Source organism: Dermacentor silvarum, chromosome 6 (assembly GCF_013339745.2).
Source record: "Dermacentor silvarum isolate Dsil-2018 chromosome 6, BIME_Dsil_1.4, whole genome shotgun sequence".
Lineage (NCBI taxonomy): Eukaryota > Metazoa > Arthropoda > Arachnida > Ixodida > Ixodidae > Dermacentor > Dermacentor silvarum.
In genome coordinates this window covers 182,242,961-182,270,019 of record NC_051159.1, presented here as the reverse complement: position 1 = coordinate 182,270,019, position 27,059 = coordinate 182,242,961, and the positions used below count along the sequence as shown (strand labels likewise).

General features: G+C 46.5%; 1 protein-coding gene across 2 annotated transcripts in view; it reads right to left on the bottom strand.

Annotated features, from left to right (window-relative positions):
• LOC119455238 (disintegrin and metalloproteinase domain-containing protein 10-like) overlaps positions 1 to 27,059 on the bottom strand; it is a 28,902-nt gene extending 1,843 nt beyond the window's left edge. Inside the window, exons 1-5 of one of the 2 annotated variants that reach the window (XR_005192862.2) lie at positions 26,017 to 27,059; positions 22,329 to 22,485; positions 9,429 to 9,527; positions 5,435 to 7,094; positions 3,491 to 3,715 (exon numbers count right to left, since the gene is read on the bottom strand). Coding sequence is in view for 1 of the 2 variants with exons in the window: in XM_049669908.1 (XP_049525865.1) it covers positions 9,404 to 9,527; positions 22,329 to 22,485; positions 26,017 to 26,203 (468 nt within the window). In the remaining variant the exon portion in view is untranslated. Of the gene's footprint in view, positions 1 to 3,490; positions 3,716 to 5,434; positions 7,095 to 9,242; positions 9,528 to 22,328; positions 22,486 to 26,016 lie in introns of those variants that run through there. The other variant, XM_049669908.1, reaches the window with a different exon arrangement.

Sequence of the window (27,059 nt, the reverse complement as noted above, 5' to 3'; positions counted from 1 at the left end):
AAATGCGACTCGCGAAAGGAGAGAGTGTCTTTGAAAAAAAAAAAACATATCACATAGCTAATCGAACTCATCATGCTAAATTAATGTTAAAATGAAACATGGTCGGCGTACTGCTCAGTACGCCGACCAGAAAGGAGGCGTTAATAAAAGCTTCTCAGAAAATTGGATGACGCTTAAGCTTCGCCTTTAGAGTGGTACGCAATAGCGTTATCGGGCCCCGTTCGCATCGCATTTTTCTTTCAGTGGGCTTCACTTCAGCACAGAACGTGGGAAAGCCAGCTTACAAAGACCAAGATTACGCCGATCCCCTTAAATTCGGCTTCACTCTTTAACAGAAATGCATTGCTGGGAAGATGTTTTTCCAGGGGCAATATAAGTCGTCTTATATTAAAACGTGAAGGCATTTGCACCTTTTTTATACTTTTATTAATTGTTTGCTATTGTCTCGACGCGCGCGCGTGTCCAAAACGTATTACGCAGGCGAAGTCCCAATTTGACCTGCCGAGGATGCGAGCGCCATCTGGATTGCATTTTCGCGAGTAAACTACTCGAGCGCACCGCTGTTATAAATGCTGGAAAAGGGGTTTGTGCTTGAGTTTCCTCGTAACAGAATTATGTTTTCTCGTACATTCAAATTACAATTCGGCGCCACCATGTCTGTAGGTTGTGACGGATTTTTCTGACGGATTTCACTTGAGAAATTAAATTTTTGTTCACCAAAACCTTGCACAAAAGGGAGGGCCTACGCGGTCGGGGTGGTTCGGGATGACTTTCTCCTTTGCTAACACCTTGCGCCACGCGGAGGGCCTGCGCGGTCGGGGTGTTTGGGGACGATTTTCTCCGCCACGGACGTCGACATTCACGCCGATGCCGGATTTTCTGCGACACGGGGCTCTTAACGCTATCGCGTTAAACTCTGAACCGTTGACCATGGCCTCCTGGATGGTCGGCGCTGCGCATATACGGCACATACCAACACAAGGCCTTCGTTAATGTTCAAAGTCATGTGCTAACATTTTCTCTGTGCTGCGCAAATTGGCGCTAACTTACTCGCAAGAGCGTTCTAGCAGATTCAATGCAAGGTCATAAATGTGGGTAAAGCAATTAGAAAGCGTTCGATGACAAAATTTCTACGTGGCAACAGCCAACAGTCTTAATTACGATTCCATGGGGCTATTGGACGTTAACTGGCCGTAACGCACTAACAGCTGGCGCTAGTCCTGTGTTGTCCTTGCATGGACACCACCGTTATTGTTTCAAGGTCAGCAAACTTGCCAAAAAACAGCCACAGCCAGAAACCTTCGCACGGTGCTCCTGTAATGTTAAACTCGTGGTGCCAAATTAAGAAGCCGCAATAAATATGTAGGCGCCCACGTATAGTGCTATTTAGAATGCCGCATGCAGACGGGTTATTTATTTATTTATTTATTTATTTATTTATTTATTTATTTATTTATTTATTTATTTATTTATTTATTTATTTATTTATTTATTTATTTATTTATTTATTTATTTATTTATTATTTATTTATTTATTTATTTATTATTTATTTATTTATTTATTTATTTATTTATTTATTTATTTATTTATTTATTTATTTATTTATTTATTTATTTATTTATTATTGCCCTTACTTCGCTGCCGACGTAATCGCGCTTTCCTGCTGTTCCTTTTCAAACTCCTTCACGGTATCCTCATGTGCCCCGAACGCCTCAGTTATATCATTTTTCGTATTCCACGCAAGATCACCAGAGAACATAGACCTTTTCATGTTGCTGCCTGTCACCATGCACCAACCCTCAACCGTCCACAGAATACAGTCTTTATATAACGCCCACTTTCATGACCTTGATATTTTTCACAACTCACTGTAATTGTTCTGAGCTTTCCGTCGCTGTGTCTTAGTTTCACATATTGTTCAACTTACCTTCTCCTCCTTTTTTTTTACGTATGCATTTTGCGCCTTGTTGTATGTACACTTTTTTTTACAAGATTGTTCTTTTTATTAATTTTTTACTGATATTCCCCTGCTGTATTTTTTTCTTGTTCTCTAGGTATGCGTGCGCCAGCATTTAGACCTCACATGATTGTTCCTGGGTACGATAAATAAATGATTCATTCATTCATTCATTCATTCATTCATTCATTCATTGCGTTCCGTGGGGTGCTACATGACGGCATGCTTCATGCTTCCGAGATAACCCCCAAAGATCAAAGTGGTGTGTACTTTCGACATTTTCTATCAAAATGCTCGTGGACTTCGCACCAAGGCACGTGAATTTTTTTTCCCGATGTCATTTCGTCTTTTTTTTTTCTCCTATTTTTGTTATTTCCGAAACTTGGGTCTGCTCTGAAATTTCGTCCTTGGATTTTTTCCCCACCATATTACAACGTCTTCCGCAGTGACCGGGACTTCAGTGGATTGAAACAAACACGTGGTGGCGTACTTATTGCTATATATAGTTTCACATATTGTGCAACTGCCCTACGCCTCCTTCCTCTTATGCATTCATTTTGCTCCGTGTTTTATGTAACCTCTTCTTTTCAAGGTTGCTTGTTACTTTTATTCATTGAGAGCCCCTGGTGGCCCGAATATTAAAAAAGAAAATCAAATTAACTCCTTCAGAGCAATATATATATATATATGAATTATCTTAAATTATTATTCAGTGCGCTCTATAATATAGTGAAGGCGGAGGTCGCTGTGTGGAGCATATCGTCCGCAATGAACAAATCCTACTCTCACATAATGCATAGTAGAGTTATGCTAAACATGCTAAATGGCGAAGGCTATTTTTTATGCTAAACATGCTAAACACGTGACAATGGCGACGTCACCCCGCCGTGACAGGCCATCAGACTTGGCGGTTGTCGCGTATGTTCACGCATCTGCCACAGTGGTTGAAGCAAGGGGCTTCGCGCGTTCGGTTCCTTGCCCCGAATCAGTGCACTCAGCTAAACCTCCTGCTTCCATTCAGTGGTTTACCAGATTGTGATGTTATACGGTACAGCGCGTATATGTGGACCAAACCAACCATTGTTTGAATTTACGTTTGCGAGAACCTTTTATGTTGTCATAACGGGTCGAAAAATCAAACCTAGCCATTCATTGTCATAAGTACTCCTGTTGCCCTGCGCTCAAAGGTGCCGAGGTGGTAATGACGCACAGGGATCAGTGCACCAGATAAGTTGTCGAGGCGTTTTGCATTACAGCATTATATATATATCAGTGAAGCAAACAATCACAGGAGCCGGTACAGCAATAGTTAAAAACAAATAGAAGCACGCAGGAAAAACATAACAGGACTTTACTGACGTTTCGGCCGGGGTTCGGCCTTCATCACTCTACTTAACACCTATAGGTGTTAAGTAAAGGCAAAGACGGCAGCGCCAGGTTGCCTTGCCGGTATATATAGCTGCACTGCACATTTGGCCAAACTCGTTTTACCGCTGGGGTATATGGACTGCCAAGAAAGCCCTGCTTCGTACCCGAGGACGGCGTCTGTGTCCAGCAACCGTCGCCGGCAGGGGCCTCATCAGCTTGCGTCACCTGGGCAATGCCGATGAACTCCGCTGCTGATGTGGCGGCGACGACTGACCACACAGCTTCTTGTGGGGATTGCTAGTGGGCGTGAGGGCGGCGCAGCAGCGGAAAGCCAGCGCCACTAGCCAGCAAGAGACCGCCAGCACCAGCACTGCCCTGGGAGGGTCCGACTGCACGCACCGCACCCAGTAGCAGACGGTAAACCTGGCATAGATTATTAGCACCAACCCAGTCAGAAGCAATGTTAAGCGGCGCGCAATGTCTATTAGGAAGGGGAGTTCCAAACATTGCTGTAGGTGATATCAGTGCTGTTCGGTACATTCAAAGTGACAATTTCGCAGGACACGAGTTGCAGGAGCTCGATGGCTCGATCGTTCCCCCTGTTCACGACCGGGGTGTATACGCGATGTACCGACTACTGAACGTTTTAACTGGGCTGCATCCTCTACTGCAGCGAAGCTAGTTGAATCGAAGCAATTTCCGAATGCCACCAAAAACCTTTAACAGCACAATAGTTATTTGCAATATAACAGAGACCACAATAGGTAAAGTAGGTTGTCGGCTCCGTGCTCGTTATTAATATTCCAGTTAATAAGTTTGAACATATTTAAGCTGGGACTGTGCTTGGAGCATGTAATATCCAACCATTTGATTCGATATTTCGAAATATTGTAGGATTGTAAACCATATTACTGTTGTGTGACGGCTTGCATTCAAGTCTGCAACGGCTCGATCGCGAGTGGCGGATATAGTTCTAGCTTTCCTATAACATGACTGGCGTAATAGTCGAGGAACCGTTGCAGTGTGCACTCGAAACAACCACGGAGTACCGTAGTCATGCGTTTGAGGTTTGAAATATGGCTTACATTTCGAGCGTACGTGACGACGGCGTCACTTCACTTTTCACTATGATAACATACAGGGTGTTTCACTTAACTTGAGCTAAACATTAAAAATATGAAAATGCTACGTATCTGGACAGAACCAAGGTAATGTTGTTTTCCGTCACTTGAAGATAATCAGATTAGTTTTTCCATGCCGCCTAATTACATAATTAGTCTTAATGAACTTTTCAAATATTATAATTAGATGAAAAGTGTCAATGAGAAATTGTAGAGCAACACGATAAACTTCCGATACAGCTTTCCGCTGCTCAATACGTGCTACATAAAGTGTTTTTCCGAGCCTGAAAGATGCCCGCGAATACATGCGAAGTGCCTCGAGCGGCCAGTCGTGCGGCCATTCTGCGTTATTCCCGGACTTCTTTCACGCTCGGAAAAAACACATTTACGTAGCACATATTGAGCAACAGAAAGCTGTATCGGGAGTTTCTGATGTCGCTCTACAATTTTCTCATTAACACTTTTAATCTAATTATAATAATTTAGAAGTTGATTAATTAATTAAGACTAATTATGCAGTTAGGCGGAATGCACAAAATAATCGTAGCATCTCCAAGCGACGGCAAACAACATTACCTTGGCTCTGTCCAGCTACGCGGCATTTGCGTATTATTCATGTTTGGCCCAAGTTAAGTGAAACACCCTGTATATTACATAACATCTATATGCCCTGCAGGACACAGTGAAGGAGGCCGTATTTGACGAGCACGCCTTACACTAGCCTTCGGCTTGCACAAGTGCATTCTTCAATAACGAGTGTGACTCTTGTGCAGTGCCTTTTAGCGATAGTGTACAGGAAAGCTTTGAATAGGGCCACACAGCGCTCGCAGAAGACGGACGCAGCCTTCACGGACTATTTCTGGAAATGTCCTAGAAAGTTGAAAGAGCTTGTTGGCAAGTTAGGGACGCGTTCTTCTAACTGATGGCCTCTTCGCAACTATCAAGGCTGAAGCTTAGAACAGTTTCTAAATGAAAACTAAAGCTTACCGCGATGAAAAGCCTGATGGCGTCGACAGGAGCGCCGAAGAAAAGGCGCTGCATGCGCGTCAGCGGTCCCTCGTCGTCCACGGGCCGGCAACGCTGAAAGACGTCGCAGTAGCCCAGCAGGTCGTTGCACGAGGCACCCGGAGGAAGGCGCAAGCCGCAGAGCGACGCACGAGCCGAAGGCGAAGCTAGGTCGCAGCCGGGCTTGCAGGAACCGAACTCTATTGCCGTAGACGGGGGAAACGAAGGGTCGTATGGGGAGAAGTTACACAGGCTTGGGCACCAATGTTAACCACTCACACAATTCTATTGCCAGATTAAGCCTATTTAAATTCCGCCATTTCTCTTGCCGTGCTCTCTATAACTAACCCAGTCTCGCCTATATGTCTTTCATCTCATCACTCTCTTTTGCCTACCCCGACTATATTACCTTCCCTTCGCGTCCGCGTTGTTTCTCTGGAGTGGCGACTGCACGGAATACGTTCAGGGTGAGTTATCGACATGGATTTCCCTCAGTGAGAGTGCATCAACCTAATGGCTCACGATACCTGCGCTCTTGTCATGACAAAAACGTGCAGCACTGGTGACCCGCATCAATCGATAATCAAGCGAATAATATTTCTGCCTGTGTTCTAATATATAGGCCCACAGGCTGTGTATTACTTGTCAGCCCTCGGCGTAAAATTAGTGTATACACGCCTATGACCAGCGACGTCAACTAGCAAAATACACCCGACATTAAATCTGGTTCTCGCATAAAAGACCAACAGTTCCCTGCCTTATACTCATGTGAAACGGAAGTCCGTTTCTGCTTTCTAATCTCCTCTAAGACACCACGAAACACTTCCGAAGTGCACCGTTTTTCTAGGCTATAGACTTTACTGTCCGCCATTTTACGTAAACCGAATGACTATGAACATTTGGTGTAGTTGCATGCAATGGAGATTTATTTATTCATTGTGGTTAATGTCCGAAATCAGTCCTTGGGCTATATGAGGGACGCCGTAGCAGGGCGTTCCGTATTAATTTTGACCCCCTGGGGTTCTTTGACCTGTACCTAAATTTAAGCATACGAGCGTTTTTGGATTTCGCCCTCATCAAAATGCGAGGCCGCCGCGATTCCTAGCCGCAACCTAAAGCCCAGCAGCAGAACGCCATAGTCACCGAGCTACTGCGGCAGGTGTGAAGCGGAGATTGTATGCCACGTGGTACATATAAACTTTGAGAAATGTCAGCAGTCTATGTTTAACATTGAGCGATGAAAAATTCGACAAGTCTTCACCGAAGTTCAACGAAGTCTCGGTGCCAATTTTCAGCCTTTACCAATGATATTTCTGTAAATCGTAAAGGAAATGAAAACCCGTTGAAAGGACAATGCATGTTTTTACGAGCTTTACATTTCACGACGCGTTACGACAACTTTTCGTTTGTGGCCCACCACAGTCGCGTGCATACGTGTCGTGCACACACACCGTCTTGGCAGGCGACCAGACAAAGTTGCTGAGAGGAGAACCGGCCTGCGCCGGCCAGGCTGCACTCGCGAAGTCCGTACTTGAGACACACAGATTGCGAGCAGTCGCCCTGGACGCAGACGCGGCTGCCACCGGCGCACGGAGTCATCTCGGCCTTGGCTCGACCCGGTGCGCACGCGGCACGGTCGCCGCTGATCACCGTGGCCGTCGAGGAGCGACAACGAACGCAATCACCGGCAGCCTCCCATTAGCAGAAAATTTTGTTTTCACCTAATGGGACCCGCATATTAATCAGCTGACGCGAACATTTTCCCATTTCATAACAGTATGGCGCTGAATTAACACTCTCTCACCGAGTACTAAGGAGCTTCGCCCTCAATACAACAAAATGAAGCTCGTCAGTACACACGGCCTACAAAATATATAGGGAACTCCGCGCCACTCGTGTACCTATGTGCAGCTCCGAAAAACAAACCATAAATATCGCATAATCTATACGCAGACATCAATAATTTTTCAGTTCACTAAACGATTATGCTGGCTCAAAAGATACCCCTCCTGTGCAACAGCGAACCCTAACGAATGCGAAATTACTGGTTCACTTTTCACATGTCTCAGGTACAGCCGAGTAGCTCCGGAGGGCTTATAATTTAAACAGCCAGGAGAAATTTTTTTTTCACGTTTGTTCTATCTTTAGACAAACTCCAATAACCCTAGTAAGACAAGAGGTTCATCCGAAAGCAAATATAAAATACAGAATATAAAATTATTAAATCCTGTTATCATCAAACAGCAAACACCAATTCGAAATATAAATCTTGATTATTCACACACTGCAAGTTCTAAGACTCCTTTCTAAGGTCGTTTCCTCACAAAGTAGACCTGCCGCGAATATAGGTGAATCTTATCCGGGCTAGAGATGAGCAATGATTTGAGTGGGTTGCTCGATCAAAGCGTGTAGGCAGTGGTTCCTGCGATCATGCACCCGAATTTGCTTTCGGAAGAGCCACTTTTGGTCAGATGTACGTATCACTGCATGCGGGGTGTACGTGAAGCCACGCGGGCGCAGTCTAGAGATGTTTCTATTCGGGCGTGGTACAGAAAAGTAGAGCATTTTAAATTAATTCTGGTCATTTGAAACGAGGGATATGAACCTAATCTGCTGCTGCCTACCATACTGATAACAAAGCGTCAGAGTGGCCCACCAAGCCGGCGCTTCAACCGTCATGCTTCTGTTGTCAACAAAGTTTCAAGGCTGCGTTACATTTTCATAGCCATTAATACCCACGAAAGCAGAACTGCGCCACAGTTATCACCCCGTATCAATAGCCAAAGATCATATACGACGTTGTTACCAGGCTATGTTGTCACCCTAATTGATAATAATCGTTTCTTCTCTTCCTTGTGATAACGTAGACACTGGTAAAATTGCTTTTGTCGGTCTGTAGCTATTAATTCGAGCCTAATCTTGTATAATTTTTGCAAGTATTGTATAATTTTGTATAATCTGTATATATTTTTTGTATTTTATATAACGACGTTTATTATCTGTACTATATTGATATGCTACTTCCCTTTCTACGCAATGCCCTGTGGCGATGTAGGTAAAGCGTAAAAGAAGAGGTTTCGTGGGTTTGGTCTGTACAAGTTGCATGTGGTTCTTTAAACATGTTTCTCGGTATACAATATCAACAAATACTAAACTAAATCAATTAAGTCGGTATGCGTTTAGTTATGTTAATATTCCCGTGTGTTCCCTGGCATTATTAAGCTTTCGGTATCTCTGGCTTATTTAACTCTGTAGTAGATTTGTCAAATCGTTTGCTTATGACTTCATTAAAGGCGAACTTAATTATATAGGGTAAGAATACGAATGCTTTTCATTCGTAAGATTTCTTTGTCATGGACCATCCGCCTTTGTTAATTATGTGTTTGCTATCACGATTGACTGGAGCCTGTCAATCGGAGACGACTGATTCGTCTCCGTCCGTGTCTTTTTGCGCTGCCGCCTTTTCAAGCATTTACAGAAAGAAAGAAAGAAAGAAAGAAAGAAAAAAAGAAAAAAAGAAAGAAAAAAAGAAAGAAAGAAAAAAAGAAAAAAAGAAAAAAAGAAAAAGAAGAAAAGAAAGAAAGAAAGAAAGAAAGAAAGAAAGAAAGAAAGAAAGAAAGAAAGAAAGAAAGAAAGAAAGAAATCGACTGTTTCTTGTGCTCTCTCCGGACAAATCTATACCTCCAGCAGAGCCACCAAACCAAACATAGTACGGCGTAGATCACAAAATTTGTACCCGTTTGGATAATTATGTCACTGAATTGTGTGTCCAATGAACCTGCTTTGTGTCCTCTTCACGACATATTTTTGTTTTAAAGGAGAAAGCGAAAGCGGGACGCGTGTAAAATTTTTGCCGTATACACTTAAGGAGTGAAGTTGGTCGAGATCGATCGCGAGTTCTGCCTTTCTGCTTCGCACATAGTCAGCGATGCTGTATTCCAGAATCAACCGTCAGTGTCCTTGCGACAAAGGATACTCGCATGTGGCCTGCTCCCTGCACTCCGTCTCCTCTGCGCACACGTTGGACAAGTTCTTGAAGCCGCACGCTTCGTCGCAGCACTGTCCGGCCGACGGGCTGCAGAGAAAGACAGGAACGCGGCGCGTCACCAACTTTGCATCTATGTCTCCCGCACCCATCACACTCGTGGGAGATTTCGGAGCGAAGTTGACGTCCGGTGCGCCTATACAAACTTTCTACAAGACGTTATGAACCGGCCACACTAAAGAACCCGTCCACATGTGTTTGGTATGGCAAAAGGCATTGTGATTATTAATTGGGTGTTAAGTGATAGAGTGGATGTACATTTTAAGTCTGAGAAACCATGGAATCTTCGGCTGCTGCTTTGTGCTGACAGCTATGCACTCTAACATCTTCTATAAATAGGGTCTGCTTAGGTAAGCTATACGCACGCGTAAAACTTTTATTTCTTACGACTCAGGTTGCTAGTCTCGAGAGCTACGCGCAAGACCACTTGGAGTCTTTAGAAGCCATTTCAATCACCGCCGCTGTAAAGCTCCGCTTAAAAGTGGGGCAACCCAGCGGCTACTCCAGAATAACAGAAATGGGTGGAAATGGATGAGAAACGCAGTAGAGGACGGCAGATGATTCGGTGGCGTGATGAGATTAGAAAATTTGCGGGCGTATAGGATGGAGTCAGCTGGCGCGGGACCAGGTTACGTGAAAATCTCCGGACGAAACCTCAAATTAAATTGATCTTTAGTTCATCTTCAAAGGAGAAAGGGCGAGTCAGGAAAAAGCTGCTTAGAAACAGCTTGACAAAGCCCGGTCCGCCTGTGTACAGTTAGAGGGCATGAACAACCACACGGTAAAGGCAAAAAATATAAAGTCAAAGATATCGACAGCAAGTGCTGAGCTCGCCCATATAGAATAATCAAAATACGTACTGCATTTCGTACATAGAACCACAAGAAAAAAAAAGGAAGAAGAAATTCACCGACGATTATGGCACTCTCTAATGAGAAATTTGAGCGCAGCTCTATAGGTTTTTTTTAATTTCACGATATATTGGCTGGCGCGGACAATCTGTCTCGTACGACACGTTGCAAACGGAGCGAAGTGCGGTGCGACTGCCTCGCTAATCGGGAGATCGCGAGAGGCAGCGCGTGGGAGACGCGTGGGCGCGATTCACAGCAGCCGCCGCAGACAGACCTCCGCTTATTCAGCGCTTTGTTTCCATATGTGGTATCAGTGGACGCGCTGGCCACATGCCATCGGAGAAAAGACGACTGCGCGCTACTCTGGCGCCATCTCGTAGCGGTCTTCTCACGTTTTTCTTCTCACGCTTTCGCCATACCCTCCTCCTCCGCTTTCCTCCTCGCGATCTCTACGTTACCGCCGTCTTTCACTCCCCCCCCCCCCCCCTCTGCGCTCCGCGTTCGCTCTTTCATTCTTCGATGTGCTCGTTCGCTCGGTTACGCGGAGGGACGATGCCAGCGCGAAACGCAGGAACAGGCGCCCTAGAAGCTGCGCTCTAAAAGAAGACATAAGAGAGCAAGAAATTAATCAGAACAGACAAAAGCTAAAGCAACACGAGAAAAGAGGAAAGAAAGATAAATACAGTGACAATGAATCGTTCTCAGATTACAATACGCATAAAACGGAAGAGCACATGCACTCGCACCATTTTCCCTACCTGTCATAGCAGAGGGGTCATTGCACATGAAACGTCCCAGACCCTGAAAGCGAACATCGCCGATTCTCTTTTTAAACGCTGGGCTGGTTGGCTATAGTTGGCTATTGTAAAATTTCCGGACGCAAGTGCTAGCTCTCTGAATTTTCCACGAAGAAGCAAATGCTGGCAGGAGGGATATTTTTCTATTTTTAAACTCAAGTGTGAGACTAGGTACAATGAAAAATCCTATTTTAGAGTATTCTACTGCCGTGGGTCTTTCAGGTGACGTCTTAGGTGTACATTTTTATGAATTTTCCGCGTGTATTTAGTTCAATAAAATATCAAGAACTTGTGCCTTTAGAAAATGTTTGCGCAAATATTATTAATGTTTCATACACAACATGTTTTACTATTTTTCCCGTTGCTTGTTATTGTCCATGCTAAAAATATTTTAGCATAAACAATATTTTATGCTAAAATATTTTTTACAATCAAATTAAGTACTGCTCCTGAAGATTACTTCCGAAGCTGCTCGAAAGTCACTTTTTGACGATGTTGCACCTGAATTAAGCATTAAGGCCATCCAGACAAATCTACGTGCGATATATCATTATTTGCCATCACCCTTTCAGTTCGCAATCTAGAAATCTTAAAATGAGAAAATTTTGCTTAAGACGAGAAAAACAATTTTGCCAATCTTACCGGTATGTATTACTGAACTGTGTCTTCACTGCAAAACACGTGCGGCCCACAATTTAATTCTAGCAATGCTTGTGAACTCTTAAAAAAATCTAATGTGGGCGCATGCCCATGTTATTTTATGCACGGTAAATGTCAGTAAAGTATCCTTTTAAGCTGTTTGAATGTTGATGCCTCCGCAACTTCGTTTTATGATAATACATTTGGGTGATGAAAGTAAACAATTACTGCTTCGAGGTCGTCGTTAGGACCGGAGAGTTATCAGGCACGAGATATTAGAGAGTTATAGCTCAGTGGGTTTACGCGCCAGCGGAACGAGTGGGCGAGCGGAGACGGCAGCGAAGCGCCGCACGAAAGGAAGAGTTTTAGTTCAGCGATCCCTCACTCGGTTGAACTGAGTAGAGTTACTGTATATGCTCCCTACACTACTTTTGGTAGCATATACAGTAACTCTAGAACTAGAGTGACCTAGAATTGGAGAGTGCCCGGAACGAGCTTCCAAAAGTGAAGCCAAACGACCGTAACGCCGCTTGGGGCGCTGCGATCGGTAGCACACAGCCCGCCGTGGCCGGCCGTGGCTCAGAGGTAGAATGTCTGCTTCCCACGCAAAAAACCGGGGTTCGAATCTCGGCAGGAGACGATGTGTTTCTGTTTTCTTTACTACTTCATGCGTTGATTTTTTTATTCTTTATACTGCTGCTTAACACTTGCTTCCGTTGCTATGCAATGCAACAAAAAGTCAAGCAGAAGCTCAAGGATTAATAACAAAATAACAATGTTTTGCAGTGAACGATAATGTTTGCACCGCCACCTCACGGTAATCGACAAAACTATTCTAACCAAAGCATGGCCTCAGAGAAGAGCACGCATACAAAACCCCGCCGACGCCTGCTTGACAGGCTCCGCTGTGCGCTCAAGGCTCATTCACACTATTGGCTCATTCACAGTGCTGTCGCCAACAGTCGGCTGACCAAAATCGGTGCCGTGTCGGCCTAGTGTGAATGAGATCTTGAGCGCACAGCGGAGCCTGTCAAGCAGGCGTCGGCGGGTTTTTGCATGCGTGCAGTTCTCGGAGGTCATGCTTTGATTGGAATAGTTTTGTCGATTCCTGTGAGGTGGCGCTGCAAACATTATCATGCACTGCAAAACATTGTTATTTTGTTATTATTCCTTCAACTTCTGCTTGACTTTTTGTTGTATTGTATAGCAACTGAAGCAAGTGTTAAGCAGCAGTATAAAGAATAAAAAAATCAACGCATGAAGTAGTAAAGAAAACACAAACACATCGTCTCCTGCCGAGATTCGAACCCCGGTTTTTTGCGTGGGAAGCAGACATTCTACCTCTGAGCCATGGCAGGCTGAGTGCTACCGATCGCAGCGCCCCAAGCGGCGTTACGGTCGTTTGGCTTCACTTTCAATGCATTGAAAATGCAGCCGTTCCGGGCACTCTCCATGTTCTAGTACACTCTACTAGAACTGAGTAGGGTGCCTCGATGCCCAGCGCCGCCGTCCAGGGTGGAGACAACCCCGCTGGCGCCGCCATATTGTGTCACACGAGCTGAGACTCAGCTACGCTTGCGTTCATAAAGTGTTACTCGCGGCGCGCTTCCAAGTGCTTTGCCTTGATGAGGATTTTTTTATCGGTGTCCCATCTGCATATCTTTATAACCAATAGCCGTTAACTCGTCGAAGGTCGAAGACGTAAATGTATGGCGCCGGGAACATGCCCCAAGTTGCCTAATTCAATCACATTTAATATGCCGTGTGTAAGTTTAAAATACGCACTATTTTTTTTTTTTGCGCTTCGATGCTTGGTATAGAAGGTTTGCGACCCCCTGTGTGTGGAAGTTTGTCTTTTTCGCTGTTGTATTTTGGTTTACACGTCACGCCTCCTTTACCGTAGCCAGCCACTCGCGCACGGCGGTTAGTTTCCCTTGCGTTGCGCGTGCTCTTCGCGTTCGTTGCAATTATTTGACGATATCTACGCGCAATTTTTGCTTTTTTTGCCCACAAATCTGTGTGCTGACAGGATTAAGCTGGTGTAAAAATAACTGCGATGTGAAAATAAGGTTTAGTTAGTGCTGTAGAGAAAAATGTAACGTAACTTGTCTGTGTCAATCTTGCGTAGTACACACAAGAAATCAAACGATGCACAAAATACATTTACTTATAATGTCTAGTACAATCAATCATGAAAGATATATGTACATGAAAAATTATATGTACTGTGTGGCGCCTGAAGGTTATGTTTAAAGACGAGATAAAAAATTAATTCGCAAGGTAGGCTCGACACACAATTCGGGATAGAGTTTTTTTTAATTTATTCATTACATGGGGGGGGGGTTCAAGTGAGTACATCAACCTTATTACACACAATATAAATCGAAAACAAGAATGCAAACAAGAAAACGCAACCGCGGGTAATATTAATCAAGATATCCAGCCAGAATACATACATCAGCTACCATCGAATACGTCGTATCAGCCAAACACATCGATGGCGAGTACAGAACATTTCATAAATAACCATTAGAACACTGATAACTACATTGAAAAAATAAACAACACTGCATACATATCACGTACAAAAACCGTAAATGAAACTAAGACAGTCAAATACAGATTAGCAATGTTTTTCACTTCGAAAATATAGTCCATGATGATGTAGGGCTGTTGACTTTAACAGACGGCGCCCATCCTGTCGATTTCCCTCGTACTGGTCCTCTTCAAAGTGTTTCTAAGTACAGGTAAAACAACAAAAGTGATTATTGATATGAAAAGTTGCCTTGTAAATACAGAGAACCCATTACAGTGCTTAAAAATAAATTTTAGCAGAAGCAATGCTGTATTACCTCACTTCACACGTTTCGAAGAAATGCACAGGCTACAACAGACACCATGCCAGAAAGCGCCGAAACTTTTTGGTCCCATGATGCCCCTTAACTCTACTACACCTGGGCTTATACCGTGCACAGGCATTTAAAGACCGTCACAGTACCCACTACGATCGGGAATGAGCACGAATGACCATCGGCTTACGATCACCACGCTACAAATATGTACAAGTCTAAAAAATCTGCTATGTAACGTAACACCCTGAGGTCCGCAAGATATCTCCTGAGAATAGAGAAAATCACAATGCTTCGCTTGCCACGTACACAACAGCCGCTCTCCCCAGAAGAAGCACTGCGTTCTTTAGTCCCAAATAACCAGTAGCGAAAAAAGAAACTTAGGGAAAAAAAAAGAAACAAGAGACACACGATGTGTGCTTCCCGTGAAAAAGTAAAATAGGTGGTTTACATGACGATTTGTAGCTAATATAAGGCTATTTCGCGGCGAAGCATTTTCGTCAGTTCTTAAAATAGGGGTACTACTCGCATAGACTGCGCCGATCAAAACGGCAAAAGCCTATGCGACGCGCGCTCGCAAACAATAGGCTACTCAGCATCGGTGCAGTGCTTAGTTCGTGAGCGAACGTAGATACGTGAGCGAGGATCAGAGAATACTTTCTTATTTAAATGAAAAACACGGTGCGGTAGTCTAAACATTCTTGACACTTACCTCGCAAATGCAGGAGTTATCCGTTGCCTTCCAGTGATCGCGCTTTACTTGGGCTTTCCATCTCTTCCGTCGCTCTGGGTCCCGGGGGAAGCGAAAACAACGCAGTCCTTTACGCGTCGATCCGGCGCACTTGGGAACACAACAGCCCGTCATGTCGACACGATGCACTTGATAGCTTGTCAGTCATGCGGCTGAGCACTGTCTAGCAAGTAGAAGCGTCCGCGAAGCATCCGCGCGCACTGTGCCTCGAACTCAGCACCGGCACCAAGCAATCGCAACGGCTCGCTGTGACACAATATGGCGTCGCAGCGAGAAAGCGGCGGCGCGGGGGCGGTCAAAGGTTGGCACCACCCTGAACGGCGGCGCTGGCATCGAGGCACCCTAGAACTGAGCGCTTTGCTGCGCCACCTGTGGAACAAGATTGGAGTTAGCGTCAGCTCGCGGCCAAGCGCTCGCTTCGTGTTCCCGATCACGGTCATCCACTTGAAATAGTCGCCAAACGGCCTCGTTGCTGAAACTTCTCGCAGTATACAGAGGTCCTCTTCAGTGGTGGAACACATCCGAGGCTTTATCGCCTGCAGCGAGCCAGCGCCGCGTTTGAATACGACGCCGAAGACATGCGGCTGTTCACGAGGGTAGTCGCAATGTTTGTTTCGCAAAGACGCTAGTCCGACGGGGGGGTTCGGGGGTTGTAACCCCCCCCCCCCCCCTTTTGTTTCACCCCTTTTCTTTCCTTGCGCCTTGGAGTACTGCAACTAAGATGCAAGACGCGCAATCGTCTGCACACTTGCAAACGTGCGCAAAAAGTGCATTTTTTGACAATTTCCCGCAAAGAAATTGAAATTAGTGCGGTTTAGATGGTATTGGCAAACTAAGGCAAACTGTCAACCTTCACCCCCTGGCAGAGATCCTGGGTGCGCTACTGCGCTGCGCACGATCCGCTGGGGAGAGGAAACCAACGGAACGAAGGGCCCGCTCCGTAAACACGCTGGCCGCGCCAGCGTACGCACATGCGCAGTGGCGTCTCCGCTCGCCCGCTGGGCCCGCTGGCCCGTAAACTCGCTGAGCTATAACTCTCTATTGTGCACGGCGCTGAATCATTTTTGTAGCGTTAGCTACACTGGCCTAGCCAAGCCCGTTTCGCGCGGCACATCAAGAGCCGTGCTGCGCATGCGCAAGGATCAGTGATGTCACACGGCTTGCGCACCGGAGCCACCGGAGCCGGCACCTCTCGCGTACTCCGCCGCCGCCGCGCGCGACTCACCGCCGCCGGTCTGCGCATTCCAGAGGAGTGACGTCGTAGCCGTGGTAGACGCACTGGCGCCGGCGCGCGCTCGCTGTGCAGTCGCCGTCTGACACTGCGCTGGAGCCGCTGCGCTTCTGACTGGCGTTTGCCAGTGTGGTATAGCCATGGAGAAGGAGAGCGCAAGTGCTTATGCCAGTCGTGTTGACGCTACCAGAAGCTCGGGAGTCTGCATCTATGTCAGGAATGGGATTGCTGCCAGTGAACTGCCAAACGTAGCGGTGCCTAAGGGTGAAGCCTGTGCCGTTCAGCTTGACGAAAGTGGTGTGATAATCGAAGCCGTGTATGTGCCACCGAACAATTCTGTTCGGTGGCACATACACTATAGACGTAGTGGCTACGTGTATACCTAGTCGGGCGGCAAGTGAACTGTGTGGTGGCTGGTGACTTCAATCGTGCTCCAGACTCTCTTTGTGTTCCTTTGAAGGACAAGTTTAACCTCGACTTAGCCAGTCTTCCAACTGCACAGACGACCCAATGGGGAAGCACCATTGATCTTGTCTATCAGAGACAGACAGACAACTCCAAATACTGTGTTGGGGCCATAGAGACGGCAGCGTGTTACTTCTGATCACCGAGCCGTCTTTGTGGCAATAGAGAAGCAACGTGACGTTGAGCAAAAATAAATATACATGTGCCACATAATACGTATACCGCGTGTGTGTCATTGGAGCAGCAGTAAGCATGACAATCAAGCTAATCCTTGACAATCTAGACAACCAGGAAAGCTAAGAATAATCAGCTGAACCTTTGCTAACGCTACGTATATCCTGACATAGCCGAGCTAAGCCACTGCCACTTTTTTTTTTCTAAGTGCAGCAGATCAACAGATTACGAGTTATGCAAGAACCTGAATTATCGAAACTCCGCGCTAACCGTTGCGTAGGGGACATATGCCAAAAAATTTCCTGTTTCTGTGAGTGCCCGTGGGGCTGATCAAGCGCCCTGATCGTTCTGGTGTGAAGCAGCAGAGGAGTAGGAGGAACAACTTTATTAAATACACTAGTCAATGAACGTCGGGAGAGAAATCCTTCTCCCCCGTAAGCAGCAGAGAAGAAATGACCGCGTGGTTATTCTGCTTCCACGTAGGACAGAATCCGGCGAAGTTAGCCGCTATCTGCCACGGCAAAAAAATTCACACCTATGCCGTATTCGCCTACATGACCGCCCTGCACCCACAGTATTAGAAGTGGTCAACAGACGAGCATACGCTGTTTAAAGTGTATTTATATTGATGTCAAGTGACACAGAACGCATTCACTTGGCAAATAGCCACAGTGCATACGCGTGCCAGAAAAATAGCCGTCGGCACATACGTGCTCTGCAGTTAAGGCACAGTTCGGGAGTGAGATCGGCTGTGGATTTCAAAAATGTCTCAAACAAAACTTACTCAAATTAACATTTCTAGATAACAAGCTGAAAGGTTTGCGCCTATAATGAGCTATCTCATGCATTTTTATCTGAAGGGCTTTAATAATTTATTTAGGTCTGAACATCGCCAAAAAGTGAATTTCGCCAAATTCCGAAGCAATTTTCTCAAAAACAATTTAATTTCATATTCGAGCGTTATTTTTACTATAAATCACAGCAACGGGAATATAGTAAATAAAATATTGTGGCTGAAACGTTAAATTGTTTTGCAAGAGAATGCTGAAACATCAAAATTTTTAGCTTTTTTTACTGAGCCAATTAAACGCGGGAAATTTATAAATGTATTCACCTAAGAAGTCGCATGAAAGAACCACGACAACAGAATAGAATATTCTAAAATAAGGTTTAATATCGTAGCTAGTTTACCTCCGAACAACTTTTGCTTCTTCGCGGATACTTCAAGGAGCGCTTACGCCACCAAACATTTTTTTTTTCGAAAATAATACTTGGTGTAATCTCATTCACACAATCACCAACTAGCCCGACTTTTTCCAAGAGAATCGGCGACGGTCACTCTTGGTGTCTGGGACAGCTTGAGGGCCAGCCCTACATAAACCGCGTGACAAACATGTTGGATAGGGAAAAGGCAGCGCATCAAACGCACTTATTTCTTACGTGTGGTCAGTTATACATATCTGCAGGACTAGATACAGTAACAGAGCAACAGAACAACACAAAAAAGATGTCCGTTCTGCAGCGACCAGGTTGATGATGACAATGGTGTTGGTGAATACGATGGCGAATTGTTGTAATTGATAGTTCGCGACCGCGATATTCACGACTATTGGAGGAAGCAAGTGCTAGCTCGGTAATCCATGTGAGCACGTCCTATGTGAAGCAGCGTTCACAGAATCGTTATAACGCGCTCGCACTGATCCCAGATGTAACGCGGTCATCACATGGCTTGTTTGGGTGCGATGTTGGCTATCTTACTTCCTTTTTTGTTTTAATTCTGCGTGAAGCACGAGGAAACAATTGCTAGCGCATGTGATTGTCGCCTATTTATATTAGGACACACAGCTCTTGTTTGGACCTAAACGACAAACAGTGCCCTAAAAATGGCTTATAGCTTCGACTGCAAGCTCAATCCCGTATTCGCGATTAAATGGTTCGACAAAATGCTCCTGTTTATTGAACTCGTGCACTCTTCGTAAACAGTTTTGCGGGTGGCAGAACAGATACAAATTAAGCGCAAGGGTTTCCTCTGAGGAACTTGTCTGTGAAACAAAAACACGGGCCTTCAGCGCGCAAGTTCATTAGCGTTGTCTTCATCGTCGCTGAGCTGACCGTAGTGTGTTGTTCTCTGCATTATTTGTGAACTTCCACAACGTACACAAGCGCTATAGTCCGTCGTCACTGTGCAGCTTTCGTAGCTCACTCATACAATTTTGGGTACAGAACACGTACTCCACAAAAACATTCTGTTTTCAAGCAGCAATACAAGCAAAGCGCGCACCACGCAAAAATTTCCTGACAGCATGCAGCTCGCCCACACTTTCATTAACGGCTGACTTACACCCCCGAAGTCCTTCAAATCGAGCCAGGAGAGAGCCATGAAACGTATACGGCAACCTAATTCTTGCATTGTTGCATTCTTGAGACTTGGTAACACAGCCTCATGCAAGAAAAACTTGGACAACAACACTAGCGGCCGCGGAACTTGCGCGATAGACACCGTACACAGTTGTCGTCATGCATGCGTATACGTGTTGCATTAGGAGCAACTGTCATGGCGCCGACGCACGTTAAAAAGCAAGAAAAGAAAAGGCGCGGTCGGCAGTGAAAGGGCGCTCGCGTGCTTGTTTCTGTTGAAATGGCGCGAGCATGCAGCCACGTGACCCTGCTCGAACATCGAGAGAGAAAGAGATTGTGAAGAGAGGCGCTGTTTTCTGCAGCCCTTTAGGGAGCACGACTCGGCGCCTTGCGACGTTTATAGGAAAACGTGGTTAGCGGTAGATAGCGGTCAGGGAGGCGCCGACCACCTCTCCTCACTTCGCTCGCCGGCAAGACATAAGAACGGCCCTGCCTGCTAATATGTGAGAGAGAACGAAACGCGCATTTCCCGCCTTCACATCCTGGCATCAACGTTTAGACGCTTCCATCACTTCATTTGTTTACCGCAGGTTGTGTGAGAATATGCTTACATCGCAATATTTCTCAGCTAGGATAATTCGGCCAACATGAGGAAGCTTCATAAGAAGAATAAAAAATGGTCGCAGTTTCACCCGAAAGGCGAAGCACCAATTGCGATAGCAAGTTAGTAGAGAGCTATACGGAGTTAGGATAGTAGTTTTATCAGCTGTTTAAACTTGGACATGCAGCAGCACCAGCAACGCGCAGAAGTGTTGTCGACGCCGTCGACCTTTTGGCCGCGTTCGCACCAAACGCGCGCGGCTTTGGTGACTGTTGCCCGTGCCTCTGGGGTAGGGTCGGAGGTTTTCGACGAGATCAGAATGGGACACTTGTCGAGCAGCGTCGGAAATCTGACCCACCTTCTCGCCTCGCTACGTTTTTATATAAATACGCATTTGGTGCCGCAGACTTGGCGCTGAGCCGTGCTCCCTCAAGGGCTGCAGAAGATAGATGATGATAAGTGGTTCTTGAGGGAAAGGGAAAGGTTGGTGCTATCTTCTGCAGCCCTTGAGGGAGCACGGCTCAGCGCCAACGGGGAGGGGTAAGTGGGAGCAAAAGAAGGGATAGAGTGGAGTCGCCATGGCTGGGCGAAGCAAAACCGGCAGGCATAGGCGGCACATATCAGGCCGAGATGGAAGGCCTTGGTGTGCTGCAGAGTCTGCAGGGGTGTTGTGCCAGGCCGGTCAGGCCCGGGGTGGGGTGGGAGGCCGTGAGGCCTTCCCGCTTGTAGAAATGTCCTTAGAGGCGTGCGGAGAGCCCTGACGAGTCAAGGAACTCCACGACGCCTCGAAGTGCAGAAAGGTGGTGTCGGCCGGGGAAGAGGAGATCTTCCTCCTTGCCAGAGGGGAGGCCCAGGCGGTGCAGAAGATAGCGTCAACCTTTCCCTTTCCTCAAGAACCACTTATCATCATCATCATGGTGCCGCAGCTAAACGTCGCCTCCCTCCCTCCCTCCCTCCCTCCCTCCCTCCCTCCCTCCCGTTCCCCCCACGGGCTTTCGCGCGACGGAAAAAGTCGCGTTTGCTCTCTATATATGGCGATTGTAAAGGAGGATCGAGATGCTTAATTCTGCAGCCCTTCAGGGATCACGGCGCAGAACGCGCGTTTGCTCTCCGACGTGCGTTCGCTCCCCGTGAAAGCGCGCGTCCCTCGCGCCCTTTCACACGCACATACAGCGTCCGGAGCGCGGCGACAATTTCATCGCCGTTGACGTCATACGGAACCTCACGGCGACGCCTACGGCAGAAATCTGTTTTGGAGTGTCCATATAATTGCTATCGCAATAAAATTCGTCAGCCCTTCCACTCCGTGAAGGTGGATGATAACGAAGCTTATCGTCCATCGGAGTGGATCACACTGATGAGGGACAAGTTGTTGTCGCACCCCAAACGCTTGCGTTCGATATCTGCAGTTTGCTCGGCGGCGTGGCTAGCATCATCCGCCCGCCATTGTCACTTGCGATATCTTCAAAATTTAATTGCTTCAAAATTAAATCTTTCCGTCACGTAAGACAATGAATGTCTCCCACACCCGTAAACGCGGCTTCCCCGTTACGACGACAGAAGTGAAATTCTACGTTGGAATGATGAGCGGCAACGGAGCCAGTTGTGGAAGACGACGACGAACGCGTGAGCAGTGGCACGAGCGCGTTCGCGTGGTTGCGCCGAGGGGCGCCAACGTGCAAGCTGGGGAAGAAGACGACGACGCTCGAGCCATTGCTGATTATGATAGTTTCTGCGAACAGACACGGACGTTCAGGCTAGACATAGACAAGCTTCGCTTGTAAAAATCAGCTTCGGAGAGAGTTATAATTAAGGAAGCCGCAGCGACGTCTTAAGAATTTAGCCAACTCAAGGCAACCATACTATGGGTTGCCATCGGTACCACCTCACTCAGCTTTTAGTTCTTCAAGCCAATCAGCATGGTACCGTTCGTGCTGTGTCCAAGCGCTTCTAATTGCAATTAACAAAAGGAGGCAAACGCTTATCATTTACGGTCTCTCGTAAATTGCACTATTCATTATGTCTCAATACAATCCCTGAACGCAGCAAGCCCACTGTTGGTGAAAGTTGCTGTAGAGCCGCATCCGGCGACAGAGTGTGCGTGTGCATGCATACCTGCAGACGGCGCCGATGCGCAGAGTGCACCCCGGTGCACCGACAACGTTATGCCTAGCGTGGCAACACCGGTCTGCGCAGTCGGCGTCGTGGAAGCCGCAGTCGCACTGTTCGCCTCGCTCGACAACGCCGTTGCCGCATATGGGCCCGCTGTCAGCTGCGAACACAAAGTGTCACCTATTATTGGCACTCCTGGAAAGCAACCCTGGAAGAAATAGAATAAATAGCAACCCCCGAAATAGAATTCCCTTTTCTGTATAACAGAGCGGAGACGGGCTCGGCAAGCTGCCAGAAGAAATTGAATGTGACACTACTCGTGACAAAACACGCATGATTTGAGTGGTTAGTGAAGCTGCGGAATTGTCAATGGTTGCGCCCCATGAACAACAACCGAGGCTGCAGGACGCGCGTTCATATTTGCCATAGAAACAAACTTTCGATAAAAAATTTGATGGGGGGCAACACCAGTAAGAAAAAAAAATGTGGTTGATCCCTCTTATATAGGAATCGGTATAGAACACGAAAGTGAAACGTGTCTTCACAGAAGTAGTGTAATGTTTATTGCACATTGATATATAATGTCTATTGGTGTTTTGTGGCTAAAGCGCCCTTAGGCGTTGATGCACCCACGCTGACGCCTGGTGGCACGTCTCCTCCATCACGACTACCAACGTCGATGACCATGAGCAACCGTCGTGCATATGGAAGCTGCACTACGCTGCACACGCTAGCACAACGCGAAAGACGAAGCACGTAACTGACACACTAATACAACGCGCAAGACAAAGCACGTAACTGAATCGTCACCGAGTCAAATCAGCGCGTACAGCGCGTCGTAATTGCAGCCTCCGCGATCAACTTCAGAAACATTTTCAGAGCTAATTGCGGAGGCCACGCTCCGCTGTGCTGAGTACGGTGAACGCCACCTAGGTGGCGTTGGTAGTGCTTCTTGATGCCAGCGTCCCTTCGAATGCTGGCATCGAGGCGTCATAGTGCTGAGACCACCGAAGCGTTCACTGTCGGTGCGCGTTAGTGTCATAATGCAGTACTTCTCTTTTCTGCTCGTAGGCGGCGGCACCGCCCCGAGCAAGAGCGCGGGTACACGGAGGAGTGTTAGATATATAAGGCGCGTCTGTGTAGCTCTCTGCAAATGCGTTTGTGGCGCAATGGGTTAAACGCTCGGCGATCTATCGTCGCGGACCGAGAGGTCGTGGGTTCGATTTCCAAATTTTGCATGTTTGTGGAACTTTTTCTTCTGGTTTCTTTCTTTGTATTATGTTCGTGTACATTGTAAGCTGACGTATTTCCGTGACGGAAATACGTCAGTGAAGTCTTGGTGGACCCCGGCATAAAACACTTGCGTGTTAAAATGCACTCAAAGGAGTCTGTCAGTTAGAAAAAGGAAATGGCAGTGTATTTCGAAACGACAGCTGCACTCGCGAAGCCGAACTCGTGGTGTTTTAAGTGGCGCTCTTTGTGCGCTCACCGACAACATGAGGCAGCTCGTGGTTCCTGCAGTATCTCATATCTCATCAGTACCTCATACTTTTCTGTAAGGGGCTTAACCCTACAGTGCAAGGCAACGGGGCTGATTTTTTCAAAGCATTGGGGTTTAGGGACAGTGAAGGCAAAATAGACTTTAAGCGGGTAGAAATAACCAAACAGAGGTTATCTGATTGGTGGATAAAATTAAGGCAGGGGTGAAATTTCACCCACCACAAAGTACAAATTATGTTAATAGCCATGGCTAGGTGGCGTATGCCACCGCCCGATTTAAAGGGTTCAGCCTCATCCATCCATCCATCCATCCATCCATCCAGTATTATTCCATCCACCAAAGGCATCAATCTGCAGTCGTTTCGACACTTATGAAAGCCGTGGTGCATCACGCATCTATTCGCATCACGCGCCAGCCGAAAGGCAAACTCACAGAAGAAGGCCGGCGACGGAAGCATTCTTCTGGCTTGCGTCAGGCTACTGAACACTGCAAAGCAAACTTAGATTTGCATAAAAGGAAGTATTCTAAAGGTACCGGCTTAGCTATTTTACCTGCCAAATTAATAAAGGATTATCTCACAAAATTTTTAACAAACTTGTACTAGATATATACTTGCACTACAAACTTGTACTTGTTCCGTATTCTTTCAATTGTCGATATATTTTTTGCCGGTTTTCTGCAATTCGAATGCATCCCCGTAGGGTCACCGTTAACTGCATGGTGTATCATATACAGTGTGTGTCCTTTTTTAATTTCGAACACTTAAAGAAAGCCTACCAATGTTTCTTGAATTTTTCACCACTACATATGAATTATCTGTTCCGGCGTACATCATTTCCAATAAAGACCAAAGCAGAAGACTAACTAGTTAACCTAATTAGAATAATGAACTTCTCAGAAACTTTACGGCTCATGTTTATATTGGAAAGCTGGAGGGAACCATCACAATACTGTATTTCCGTGTTTGTACATTTCAAAAAGGCTATGTAAACCAAAATAAGTGGCGTCAACTTATCGTTGAAACCCGCCGTGGTTGCTTAGTGGCTATGGTGTTGGGCTGCTAAGCACGAGGTTACGGGATCGAATCCCGGCCACGGCGGCCGCATTTCGATGTACTTAGATTTAGGTGCACGTTAATTAAAGAACCCCAGGTGGTCGAAATTTTCCGGAGTCCCCCACTACGACATGCCTCAATCAAATCGTGGTTTTGGCACGTAAAACCCCATAATTTAATTTTTTTTAAATTTTTTATCGTTGAATTTACCTGTTTGCTCACTCGGCACCGCCAAATGCGTCTCTGCGTCCAACCCCTATGTGACGTAAGCGTGTGCAGTAAAATGAAACTGCTGTCGCACTTCCCACAACTTCGATTGGCGCTGTGCGCAACTCCCGATTCAATGCGTAGTCACTCCAGCAGCAGGGGCCAGACGGACCGCGTTATCGCGCCATGTAGCCAAGCTTCATTTTGCACTACTCCGCTTCGCAGTGACGAATGAGTAAACAGGTAAATTGAACTGTAGCGAAGCGTTGGAACTCTGAAGTGGGTCGTCTGCTCCAGTGCCTTCTAGTAGGTCGTTTTCTTCGGCTCTCGAGCGCCGCTCGTGCTGAGAGTCCGTGTTTGATGTTATAGTTCAGCGGAAATCCGCTAGGTGGAGACAAGTAATTAAAGGGAAACAGACATCCACCCAAATGTAGCAATTTGCTACTATGGAAACCCAACCGGGTTCCTCGAAAGAAAGCCTCGCAGTTGAAGAAAAATTCGTCCTGGTCCGGGACTCGAACCCGGGACCACCGCCTTTCCGGGGCAGCCGCTCTACCATCTGAGCTAACCAGGCGGCTAGCAGATGGCAGGGCGAAGTCGAATTTGTCGACAGCTCGAAGCAAAGGCAAGTGTTTATCAGTAGTGTATTCTCCATAGTCAGAAGCCTGGCTTGCATTTCAAGAATGCGAGCTTCAGAATATTGGTTTTCATGTATTACTGAGATTTTGGCAAGAATTTCTGCGTGTTAATCATTTTGAACATTTTTTTTCTGTAATAGGACCGGGGTTAGATTCAATATCTGCGGAAAGCCTGAGTAACAAGAATGCTATCGAAAAACAGTCACATTTACAACGCACAAACCTGCGTGGACACGGCAAAACTATTAAACAAAGATAATCGCTATGAAAGCCATATTTTCTTTCACCAACCTGCCCAATTAAGTAAGGGTACGTTCGGTGACATTGACACGGCAGTGCTGCCGTGTCCACGGAAGCAGGAGCGTGCAGATGCGCCTTTTATAGCCACAAGCCTTGCTGTCCGGCGATGGTCCCGTGATGTCAGCGTGCCCAAAGATGGTGCGCCGTATTCCATGTCCACGTGTCGATGAGAAGGCATAATCACGTCGAATGGAGATGCGCAGAACGAGTGGTACCCATGAAGCCGCGTCGATTCCGTCAGGCTGCAGGCAGTATACGTCAACAGAGAACGATGCCGCCTCGCCGAAGACGAAGTAGCCAGCGTAAACCTGCACAAGTAAGGGTACGTTCGGTGACATTGTCACGGCAGTGCTGCCGTGTCCACTGAAGCAGAAGCGTGCAGATGCGCCTTTTATAGCCACAGGCCTTGCTGCATCCGACGATGGTCCCGTGATGTCATCGTGCCCAAAGATGGTGCGCCGTATTCCATGTCCACGTGTCGATGAGGAGGCATATTCACGTCGAATGGAGATGCGCAGAACGAGTGGTATACCCATGCAGCCATTGCGCCGCGTCGGGTGCGCCGTATTCCATGTCCACGTGTCGATGAGAAAGCATAATCACGTCGAATGGAGATGCGCAGAACGAGTGGTACCCATGAAGCCATTGCGCCGCGTCGATTCTGTCAGACTGCAGGCACTATACGTCAACAGGGAACGATGCCGCCTCGCCGAAGACGAACAAGTAGCCAGCGTAAACCTGCACAAGTAAGGGTACGTTCGGTGACATTGTCACGGCAGTGCCGCCGTGTCCACTGCTCATATTCTTTATAGTTTACTCATATTCTTAATGATCCAAAACAGTTTGGAAAACATTGAATAATCTGCTTCCACATATTGAACAAAGCTCTGTTTTTGAGGTCATTGATGAGACGTATCACTGACGGATAAGTTTAATCAGCATTTCTTAAAACACGGTGCGTCAGATGCCTTCGATACTGATGGCTCAAATTATAGATCACATATTCCGTGTAGTATGAGTGGATCACTATTTCT